Source organism: Filicampus tigris, chromosome 15, assembly GCF_054856515.1.
Source record: "Filicampus tigris isolate MCC_2025a chromosome 15, RoL_Ftig_1.0, whole genome shotgun sequence".
In the NCBI taxonomy this organism is placed as follows: domain Eukaryota; kingdom Metazoa; phylum Chordata; class Actinopteri; order Syngnathiformes; family Syngnathidae; genus Filicampus; species Filicampus tigris.
Window position 1 is genome coordinate 19,047,248 of NC_141231.1, and position 11,847 is coordinate 19,059,094.

Here is an 11,847-nt window from a genome sequence, read left to right on the forward strand (position 1 = left end):
TAGCATAAAAAGCAGCATTTGTTATCCTAGCGTGTGGCTAGCAAGATGACGTAGGCGCCTCAAGATGTCACTGAGGCAGGATCCATCAGTATTTTGGCAAATTTTGAAAGATCTGTGCTCTGATTTGATTGGTTTGTTTATGTTTTGCTATTGAAAAAAAATATTATAAAGCTAAAGTAAATAGATATCAAGAGACTCATTAGGTAGCTAATTTGTCAGGCAGGCCTTTAGTTGCAAGTAGTACTTAGTAGCAAGTTTGCTTGGTAGCTAATTGCTATGTAGGTATGATGCTAACGGAAGCCCGTTTAAAATGATAGTCGGACCGGCCTATCAGCAATTACTATGTGGTCCGGCCGGACAAAATGGCGGCTAAACAGACCGCGGTAGGTGATAAACGGACCGCAAATTTTAAGTAAAATGCCCAGGTGTGCGTGTATATGTGTATATGTATGTATGTATGTGTATATGTATATATATATGTGTATATGTATATATATATATATATATATATGTGTATATGTATATATATATATATATATATATGTGTATATGTATATATATATATATATATATATATGTGTATATGTATATATATATATATGTATGTATGTATGTATATATATGTATTTGTATACATATGTATATACATGTGTATGTGTATATATATACATGTGTATATGTATATATGTGTATATGTATATATATATATATATGTATATACGTATATGTGTGTATACATACAGTGTATGTACAGTATGTGTGTGTTGTCATAATGTGCATACGTTTGTGTGTGTAAAAATGTTGTAAATGTGTGTTTGTGTTTGCATGTTAAGACTTGCACTTATGTGGATAAGTGCGTGCATGTTTGTGGTAGTGAGTGTTAATGTGTGTGTGTGTGTGTTGTGGATATCAATCTGCGTTTTTGTGTGTGCGCAGAGAGCGAGAGAGAGAGAGAGAGAGAGTGTGTGTGGGTGGGTGAGTGAGTGGTACTCAGTAGTGTAGTGACTGTGTGAGGAGAAGAGAAGGGGGTCACCCAGGAATCCCTGGAAACGTCGCAAGATGCTCCTTGATTCCTTCCCGCCTCTCTTGCGAACGATTCCCTCCTCGCCGTGAGCATTTCAAGGCGCGTTAATGCCGCACCGAGGAGGCGCGAAGTAGTTGGCACGCATGCAAACAGCCGCGTGCGCCGCAAACACCACAATGTGAGCGTCTTCTTTTTTTTTTTTTTTTTTCTTTCCCCCTCGCCGTCGTGTTTTCGCAGACATCTGCCGAGGCTGCGGTGTTGCGCCAGCTGATTCTGTCATCAAATACTCTGCAACAAGAAATCATGCAGGGGGAGCGCTGAAGTTGCACCAGGAGAAAAGGAGGATTTTCTTTGGCGTTGGAGGCGGAAAACCCAGGCAGGGTTCGGGGGAAGAAGCGCTTTTGGGCCGCGGGGCTGCATGAGGATCTTTGCCCGGCGCTCGGCTCGCTGTCCTCGACGCAGAGATGCCAGTGCGCGCCGTGACCACCAGGTTCATGTACAAGGGGCTGTGCACCATCCCGGATGTCCTCACCTACCGGACCCCCGTCAGTCTACCCGAGGATGAGCTGGAGGGTGAGTCGCAAAGTATACTAGTATTATCCGACTTCAATCTTATTCGGACTGACAATCGCAAGTGATAGAAGTTCTCACGTTGAGTACCGACAACTGGGGGGGGGGGGGGGGGGGGGGGAAGACTCCGCTAAAAAGACAAATAACTGATTCAACTCCAGTACTGTAAGAGTGAAAAAGCAACGTCCCTAAAATATGAATCGCATATCAGTGCTTTGAACGTTTGTTTTTAACGAGCTATAAAGAAATAAAACTGAATGGAATTGGCCACAACATTAGGAACACTGGCACACACAAGCACTTGCCCTTTTGCCCGAGATGAAATAACAGCCCTTAATGCTGCCGCTCTTTTTGTCTTCATTAATATATATCAAAATTTAAAAAAAACTTGTCTGTCATCAGTCTTTTCATATTTGTACATAATGCTCCCACATTCATTTAATTGGACTTAATCAGAGGCACTTTAAATGATGGCAGGTGTGTGCCGACTCCAATTTGAAGAAGAAAAGATGATGATCCTCTCCTTTTGTCATGTACACAAAATTTGACCTCTCCATTTGACCTCTCACCGCGCCCACACACAGTTAGTGGTAAACATAGCGGATGTATAGGCAAGAAAGCATTCACGTTCAATCCGAGGGATGAGTTGGTCTTCGCCTCGCCTAAACTAACTTGGTGAGAGGAGCCGGGCGTACCCGAGACGGGTCGCCAATCGATCGCAGGTCACAGGAAGGCAAACAGTCACTCACACTCGCATTGACAACTGTGGACACTTGTCAAAACAGTCCTCAGTTGAATGAAAGCCGACATCTGGCGATAGAAGCGGGGCGCGGACTGGACCGGTCACAGGGCACAAACAGACGAACGAGCGTTTGCACATTTTGTAGGCGTGTCTGCTCCATGTGTGTTCAAGGAGCAGCTGTTTGAAAGTTTGTCATTCCCCTAAATTCCTTTTAGCCCGTCTATGGCAGTTCACATTTTATGTTGGCATTAAGCTAGAAGAAGAATTATTTGTTGTGGTTGAACATTTTTGGGGGAATTGAAATGTCTTAATTGGATAAACAGGGTTCACTGTATTGTTGGTTGTGCTGGTGTACCTAATGAAGTGTCCAAGGAGTGAGCCTACCAACACCCAGTATACTATATGTTACATCATCACTTTCACTCATTGGTTTTTTTTGCAATGCGATCACATATTGAGCGCTTTCCGCTCATATGAATTGAGTCGAATCCATGTGACATGAGCACGCACCTATGTAGTAAGTATGTCATCTGTATGTATGGCGTGCTACCCTGAGCTGTGAAGTGGTGCATGCTAATACAGAAGCGTATAGAATTGCTGGTGGTGGCGAGTGACATTTAGCTCCACTCGTCTATAATGCGAATGCACCGCAATGAGAGGCGGGGGCGGAGCCAGAACGTGGCTAACGGGTGGGCCTGGAGAAGTCAGGGTGGGCCTGAATATTTCTCTCACTTGGCACAATCCTCCAGTCCCGACACATTGTATATTCAAATAAAATGACAAACCGAATAATGTGAAGTTCAGATCTTCCTTAGACGACCACAATTACGCCATTCTTAATAGTCAATCAAATAAAAAACACCAGTTCATAATTCACTAAAAATGTAAGAGTACATATTTTTTCATGAATCCAATTGGGTGGGCAGTCTGTCGATCTGGGTGGGACTGTGCCCTCCCAGGCCCACCCATGGCTCCGTCCCTGATGAGAGGTGGTAAGGTGTCAAAATAAGCGTAGGTTTCATCCATGGCAGTCCGAGAGCTTTTCATTGGCTGGACGGCTGATTAAATCCGCTCCTCTCTGCCACCACACTTGTAACGTATTTGTTTTTGTTTTGCTTTTTACTCTGATGTATTGTTTTGTTTTTTGTTTGTTTTGTTTTATGGCATATGGCCAAAAAGCAACAAGGCCGGACGAGTTTGTACGACAACAATTCTTCTTACTGGAGCGAAGGAGAAAGTGCAGATGGCGAAGGTTTTTGGAGAGAAGCCAGCAGATGAAAAAAAGGAAAAGAACTGACCTGAAATCAGATTTGTTCTCCGTTTGATGTGAAGGGCTTTTGCATTTCTTCTTCTCCTTCTTGTGTGGAGCTGGGCTGCGTCGACATGAAATGACATCTGCTGTCTGCGGCAGCGACATACGTTTGCAGCAAAAAAGAAAATCTGATGTGAAGCAGCCAGAGTTTCAGGCAAATATACCGATTATTGATCATTTGTACACCGATTTATAAACACTCCAAAGAGGACCAGGGAAACTGGAACAAGTCCTTTGCTTTTGCCTAGTATTCATCCGAAAGCCTTTTTGGGGACTCAGTTCTGAGTGGCTCAATTTTGTACGGGGTTAAGTGATGGGAGGGTATGCCACAAGGGATGTTACGATTCATCGAAAATCGATTCAAACATGCATCGAGGTAAGAAAAAAAAAAAGAATCGATTCACAACGCCATGTTAACCGTAGCCGCTCTCTTACGGCGTTAGATCGATGCCACAATTACACACACATATATATATATATATATATATATATATATTCTAGGGGTGGGAATGATGATCGTTTTTTTCGATGCATCGTTCGGCGTTATTAAAGTTTCTGAATCGATTCATAAATATTAATAATCGATATTTAAAGTTAAAAAAAAAACAACTAAAAGCAAGCGATTACGTGTGTTTGTCCGTTAAGCTAACACGTGACAAGATGGCGGAACAAGCAAAACCTCATACGAGCGGAGCCAAATCGAAGTGTGAAATATTAATCCTGGCTCTTGCTTGAGTTTTTTGTTTTAAAAAAGTTACCAGTGTGTTACACGGATTTAAAAATGTAAGCCAATGTATTGGAATTGGAATTGAATCAAATCATAAGCCTCTGAATCGGAATTGAATCGAATGGTGAGCCTTAGAATCGGAATTGGATCGATTGGTGAGGTACCCGTAGATTCCCAGCCCTAATATATTCTTAACCGGCATCAATGTGGGTCACAACTTGGCAGCAAATGGAAAATGCCGTTGTTGTGGTGATAACCACCGCATTAACTCATTACTCAAGTCGTCAAAGTGTCTGACTATAATGAGGCTTGGTGTTAGGTGCTTTATTTGATGACATCATGCATTTTTAACACGTGCAGCTGTTTTATTTCCTCCGAAAGCCGTGAAAAGCTGACATTTCTCGATTTATTGGCACAGACTTTGGCAGGCGTTGACATGAAGCGTCGTCGCGGCCGGTCAACTGTGCTCATACGTGTCCCCGTCCCAAATGTCAGCTGGATGTCATGTGGAAGGTCAGAAGTCTTTCAAGTCCCGGTTCAGACGTCACCGCTCGGCCCCGCCTGCAGATGAGAAATAAAAGGAGTTAGCGCGACAAATAAGCTAAAACAAACACAAGCCGTGTTGGCTTTGCAGGACATTATCAACACCATCAATCTGCTGGGAAATTGGCAGTAAATATTTGACTTTCTTATGAATGACAAAGTGTGATAAATGACCTGCCGCCGCCGCCGCTGCTGCTGCTTTGGGAAAAACACAAAAGATGCCTTAATGGAATATGACTTTACATCTTTAGCTTTGCACAACCTGAAACAGAGAAATACATCAAATGTAAACACATGAGAGAATGAAAAACACCTTTGCATATCACCTGAAACTTGCTTCCAAGAAGTGGCTTATTTTTTTATCATCTGTGAAGAACTAGTATTACTGTGGCTTATTGAGGACTGACCCGTCTCCCAATTATCTGTTTACATAATAATAATTGTTATTATTATTATTATTATTATTATTATTATTATTATTATTATTATTATTATTAATAATAAATGGTTTATAGGACAAGACAACCCCCAAATGTTCTTGTCAATAATATGTTGTCTCCCCACCGGTCCAAACACTGCATTCTGATTCATCTTGCGTTTGCGGACCATCAAATGTCAAATCCACCCATTTTTGTCTATCTCAGGGGGCGGCCATTTTGCCACTTGCTGTCAACCGAATATGACATCACAGTTGCTCAGGGCTCAGATAACGACCAATCGTGGCTCAGCCTCAGTAAACAGGTGACATTAGTATTCATCTTTTGATTAAATAGCATACATGTACATCGGGATCACTTGCGCGAGTGTATTTGGTCCGTCGCAGCACATTCCCGAACGTTGTCTGGTTTTGACTTCTCCTGGGTTTGTTTATCAAGTCATTTTTGGGGCGAAAAAAAACAAATATTCAGTTGATTAGGTCCTGACTTGTTTACAGAGTCTTCCAGTTTTATTTGTGATTCCGCCCCCTCTGCCCTTGTGTCCGACCCGGCTCTGTCTCATAATCAGTCTGAATGACGGTCGTCCAATCCCGTGTGTGTGCGGTTGCGGCGGAAACTCCTCCCACTCGTTTCCCCTGTGTCCGACCCAGCTGTGCCTCGTAATTAGTCTGAGAGTGTTTGGTTATGCTTGTTTTTGAGCCTTTCGTCCTTCTGTTGTTCTTTTTGTTGTTCACCTCTACTGTCCCGCTAGTTTAGCGTTCGCATTTATAGCTTCAAAAGCTCAATCAGTGAAAAGTGAGCGTTATTGTCTGTATCAGGAAGCCGCTGTACATTGCGGTTTCAGCTGTAATTTCCTTCAATGTTCACTCCTCTCGGCCGAAAAAAAAACAATCAGAAATCCGGCGGACGCCACCGAGTGTGCTTAGTGAGTTTGTTATTTGGTTACTGGCACCAGGTCATGACATTGAATCACGGGTGCTTCTCAAAGGAGATAACAACACTCCAGCCACGCCGCCAGCTGTAATGTAGACAGATGCCTTTTGTGTGTGTGAGTGTGTGCGTGCGTTAAGTGCCCCTTCATGTCAAAAAGCACATCAAAGTTACCTTTGTGGCCAAAAAGTTGGTGGAATGACTTCTTTTACACAAACACATAACACTGTGCCTTTTAATGTACAAATAACTAGCTGGAGTAGCGAAGCTAACAGTATCCGATCATGCTTACTCATTGCTCCTTCACAGAAACCTAATCAGTTCTTTTTTTTTTTCTTTTTTTTTTATATAAAAAGTTGGTCAACGTTCTTTTTCTTATACACAAACACATTGTAGCGCCCATTTTGCGATTTTGCAAACAGACGGCGACACTTAAAGTCCAAAAAGACTGGCCGCCTTTTTGCGCTGGAAGCTCTTTCTCACTTCAAAGAGAAATATTGGGATGCAGGTCGTTGGAGCAGCGCAGCCAAGAGGACCGCTTGCCAAAAGGCACTTAATGAAACGCCCGCGCTGTCGCTCGGCCCGCGCTGTCACAAGCAATTGTGCTTAGAGCGTCTTTGTCTGGCAGCTTTTTGGCTTCCTGGCTGTGATGTGTGCTCCTGCTACACCGGCCTGAGATCAAACAGAAGCCTCTCTTTTACACAAACAGCCAAACGTGGGGTGGAAATCAATCAACTCTTTATTTGATAAAGACCTCGACACAACGGAAAGCCATTTCGGGTCGATGTCATATTAGCGTTTTGGCAGTTCTCATTTCACATTGTAGACAAGAACAAATATATAAAATGCTTGTAGAGCTGCCTTAGGGCCTTTTTATACACAGTTCGTTTTCTGTGTGAGCAGAGCAACCGTTAGCATTTTACCTCTCAAGTTTTTTTTTTTTTTTTTAAACGTGGTATAGTTTCAACACAATATTGTTTACTGGGGATGTAATGATTTATCGATATAAATGCTTAAAATATGCATCGATGTAAAAAAAGAAATAAAAGAATCGATTCGCAACGCCATGTTAGCCATAGCCGCTGGCTCACGTCTCTGCTGTAAACAAACTGCATACGCGCATTGGGTAAATTGACTCTTGACACTCGAAGTGCCAAGATTAGATTACTAACACGACAACTTCAGCGATCAAAATTGTCGACAGTTGATTTTAATGGTGGACACGTCGTTTCTTTATGTATCTAATTCATTGCCGTTGAGTTTCTCTCTCCAAAAAGCCTCTTATCTCACGGCCGGCATGCTTCTCTGCATCGCACGCGCGCAGTAGCGGTAATCCGGGTCATCCGCGATTGTGGGTAATGGCGTCACGGCTCCCGAGTTAGCGCTAGCGTTAGCAATCGATGCCCGATTTCATTTCTCACATTGGGACAGTCGCTTCTGAAAGCTAGCTTTCGTTACCGTGCATGTCCTGGGTTTTTCCAGCGTTTGTTGGCATTGTTTACACTCGTGTGCCGTTGTTTCTTTTCTTTCTTTCCGTCAGAAATCCGAGAGGCGTTCAAAGTGTTTGACCGCGACGGCAACGGCTTCATCTCCAAACAGGAGCTGGGCATGGCCATGCGTTCCCTGGGCTACATGCCCAACGAAGTGGAGCTGGAGGTCATCATCCAGAGACTGGACATGGATGGTGAGACTCCCTCAAAGTCCTCCCTAGACTACACGTAGTCACATCATGTCCACGTGTACCTGCGTGCGTGCGTGCGTGCGTGCGTGCGTGCGTGCTTGTGTGTGTGTGTGTGTGTGTGTGTGCGGGCGCGGTCCTCAGGTGACGGTCAGGTGGACTTTGACGAGTTTGTCACGTTGCTCGGTCCCAAACTGTCTGCGGCCGGAATGCCGGATAAGTTCCACGGAGCAGACTTTGATTCTGTCTTCTGGAAGGTCAGTCAAGTGCGCAACGAGCGAGACGGTACAAACACAAGAAACATCCGTATGTCACGTCACGTCCGGGATGAAAATCATTTGCCAATAACAATGTATATTTTCAAAGGGGGGAAATTGATCTGAATTACAGATAGACCGATATGGTTTTTTTTTAAGACCCAGACCGATTATTAGCAGTCAAGGAGGCCGATAACCGATATTAGGGGCCGATATTCATTTTCACTAAAAAGGAATATTGGTGTGAAAAAACTCAGAACTTTCTTTAATCGTCTTTGACCATGTGTATTGAACACATTTCCAGATTTGCATCACGTTGCATTGGGAAAAAAAAAAAAAGTCATTACTATAAATGTTTGCCAATGTGCCCATCTTGGTTGTAAAATACTAATAAAAAGAGATATTGTCTTGCATTGACTTGAATCTCTTATAAAGTTCACTGACTATTTCAATAAATACTTCCTTGAAGTTAGCGCTGTTTTAAATTGATTTATTATCGGCCATCGGATTTTTAAAAAAGGCCGATACCGATATTCGTCAAAATACTGAATATCGGCCTGGCCGATCATCTGAATGCAATGAAGTAAGCAAACATGTCTTGGTCAACTGCAATCAGTGCGACATGCAGAAGCTGACGGTGGACGAGCTCAAGCGTCTTCTGTACGACACCTTCCGGGACCACCTCACCATGAAGGACATCGAGAACATCATCATGACCGAGGAAAACCACCTCAACAGCCCCGAGTCCCACGTGGACATCGACAGTGTGTATATGCGCACGCGCACTCGCACCCGCGTTAGCTAGCGGCGCAAAAGTGCCTCAAAGTGGTCTGCGTGTTCCCACAGCCAGCCCCACGCAACAGGAGAAGCACACGTGTGTGCGCAAGAGCCTGATCTGTGCCTTCGCCATCGCGTTCATCATCAGCGTCATGCTCATCGCCGCCAATCAAATGCTGCGCAGAGGAATGAAGTAACACGCCCGATAACCAAATCTTCTCTCCCCCCCCCCCCCCCCCCCCCACATCTTGTGCAATACAAAATGAAATATTGTGTTGATAATTGATACCACCTTACGATAAGGGTGCCCCTTCAGAGGCTTTGTTCATGCGGACTAAATTGCTGACTAAGCGGTTGCTAACGCTTTGTCACGACATCGTAATCCGGTATCAGAACAACTAGCGAGACTCGTTTCGCTCGACTGCTTTGTCGCTTTGCAGATCGTGTTTTGGAACTAATTGGCTAAACCCGATAACCAAGTAACTGTTTTAGCGGATGATGTCATCACATTGAACATGGCAAGCGACTCAAAGAGAGATTAGGAACCGAAAGACGCGCTTGCCGAGCACTGAGCCGAAAATCAAACCTGCCGCGGATCGATTCACTTTTTATTCATCTTTACGAAAGCATGTAAAGCCATTTGAATTGAAAAAAAAAAAAAAAACATTCAAAGTACATTTATTTGTGATCTTTATGACGGTTTATATATTACATTGGCATCTAAACCGTTATTGACCCGGTTTAATGCAACTTATGAACAAGCCTCTTTAACAAAGTACACTAAAACTAATGTATTCATTTAAAACTATTCAGGATTTTAAAGACATTTATGGAGCATTTAAATGCAACCTAGGAACAACCCCGTTAATTGGGTGAAATGCCCTTTTCTTCATGATTTATAACACGCTAACTAACCTGTTTGAAATCACTTATGAACAAACATCTCATAAAAGCACCCCAAAATGTTTGTACCTAATTTAGGGTCAGAGAAAGCCCGATACTGAGTGAGTTAAGTGTATAATTTGTTGATGAATCATTATAAGTCCTAATATCCTATATTACATTATTATATATCTTCGGAACAAAGCAATTTATGAAGCATGAAGAAGCCTGATTTTGATTCTATTCTCATTATATTGTCATTTCTAACGAGCACAAATTTCCGAGCCAACTGTGCAACTCGTCCCGTCTTTGAAAGTGTACCTTTGTCGTAACGTGCCGCTAGCATTCAACGCAATCTTTTCATCAAGACAAACATCCTCAAAAGGAAGCGGGCCCAGTAGCAAATTGTACAAAAAGAAAATTTGAAAACACGTGAAATTGCTACAAAATGGCTATTCTTTTGCATCGCTTCGATTTGCTTTGTCATCAGGGACAACTGACTAATATTTTTCACTAACAGGATGCATATTTTTGGGGTGCAAAGTGCTACCGAATTCTTGGGCGGGGAGACCGCAACAAAAGTGTGCAATATCATAGACACAGATTGCAATTTCTAAGTAACGAATGTGACGTGATGATGATGATGATGATGATGATGATGCTGCGCGTGTCATTGATGTGTGTGCGCGTAAGAGAAATTATGCAACTACTTCAAAGACAACTTTGATGTCCTGATCATTTATCCACAAGGATCACTTGAACAATCATTTCTTGACATATCATGGATGAAAATGATTTCACGAACGCCGCGATTCTGTGACGTACACCGTAGCTCCGCGGTGGATGATTTTATAACAAAAAAAAGTAGGGGGGGGGGAACAAAACAGCAGAAACACAATGCGATATCCTTCATATCCAGCTTGAGGTCCAGGTACTAGTAGACCTTTTTTCCCCTCACGCGTAAAGCAATTCACAACTTTTTTTTTTTTTTTCTCCCCTATATATGTAAAATTTTTCGTTTTTTTTTTTTTTTAATTAATTGACCAATGAATCTGTTATCGGAACTTTATTCTGACAAATATCGGAATTGGCCTCGAAAAATCATTTTGACCCTTACTGTTAATTTAGTTGTGCTACAAGTATGTCAATTGTCCAACCAGTGAGGACAAAGATGGTACTCGTACATGGACCTTAAGACAATACGGACGATGTGGGGACCAAGTAGATCCGAATCGCGTGCGCAACTAGAATGACTGTCCAGTTACCAGTGAACACACACACTGTCTTACTTTTTCACTACTAGTTCCACTTTTGGCCAACTTGCTCAACCTTTAGTTGAATAAGCAACAAGAATATCGGCAAAATGCTAGTAGACCAAGAGCGCCACTAATAGTGGGGGAAAAAAATGTTGCTAGTTACTATGGACCACGAGTGCACTGAATACTGCCAAGAGCAAAGTATGTACTATATCGATCCTTAAGCTTGATATCAGGGATACAGACGAAATCAACCCAAACACATTTTTTTCCAAGAATACCTTCCCAGCAGGCCCACGAGTTGAGACCCGGCATTTTGATTCAGATTGCGCTTGTGGAATAGGAGCAACCATTTTTAGCCATCTCAGGGGGCGGCCATTTTGTCACTTCTGTCGACTGAAAATGACATCACCAGGGCTCAGGTAACGACCGATCACGGCTGACCCGGTTTCTGAATCCGAGCCATGATTGGTCGTTACCTGAGCAACTGTGATGTCGTTTTCAGTCGACAGAAGTGACAAAATGGCCTCCCCCTGATGGCTAAAAACGGGTGGATTAACTCTTATTCCACAGTATTTATCATAATGTCTTGTTTCAACTAGTGGGCTTGCATAGAACATATTCTTGACAAAAAGATGTTTGGGTTGACTTCCCCTTTCAAGGTTTTCTAGACTAACTGGACCTTCAGATCCCAAAGTTGTGTTGCGCGGGT

At 42.9% G+C, this 11,847-nt stretch overlaps 1 protein-coding gene and 1 long non-coding RNA gene across 7 annotated transcripts in view; one reads left to right on the forward strand and one right to left on the reverse strand.

Moving 5' to 3' along the window:
* Positions 1 to 11,576, forward strand: part of cabp7b (calcium binding protein 7b) — a 39,920-nt gene extending 28,344 nt beyond the window's left edge. For 4 of the 6 annotated variants that reach the window (XM_086054087.1, XM_086054085.1, XM_086054086.1 and 1 more), the window contains 5 exons: positions 1,262 to 1,597; positions 7,826 to 7,969; positions 8,108 to 8,220; positions 8,837 to 8,984; positions 9,067 to 11,576. In XM_086054087.1, coding sequence (XP_085910213.1) covers positions 1,489 to 1,597; positions 7,826 to 7,969; positions 8,108 to 8,220; positions 8,837 to 8,984; positions 9,067 to 9,194 — 642 coding nt within the window. In that variant the 5' untranslated portion in view covers positions 1,262 to 1,488 and the 3' untranslated portion in view covers positions 9,195 to 11,576. Of the gene's footprint in view, positions 1 to 738; positions 1,203 to 1,261; positions 1,598 to 7,825; positions 7,970 to 8,107; positions 8,221 to 8,836; positions 8,985 to 9,066 lie in introns of those variants that run through there. The other 2 variants (XM_086054090.1, XM_086054089.1) reach the window with 2 other exon arrangements.
* Positions 4,815 to 5,833, reverse strand: LOC147135877 (uncharacterized). The gene is made up of 3 exons (XR_015089938.1): positions 5,697 to 5,833; positions 5,093 to 5,180; positions 4,815 to 4,936 (listed from the first exon to the last, which is right to left on the reverse strand). It is a non-coding gene; the product is annotated as an uncharacterized LOC147135877 (long non-coding RNA).
* Positions 11,577 to 11,847: the final 271 nt, after the last annotated feature.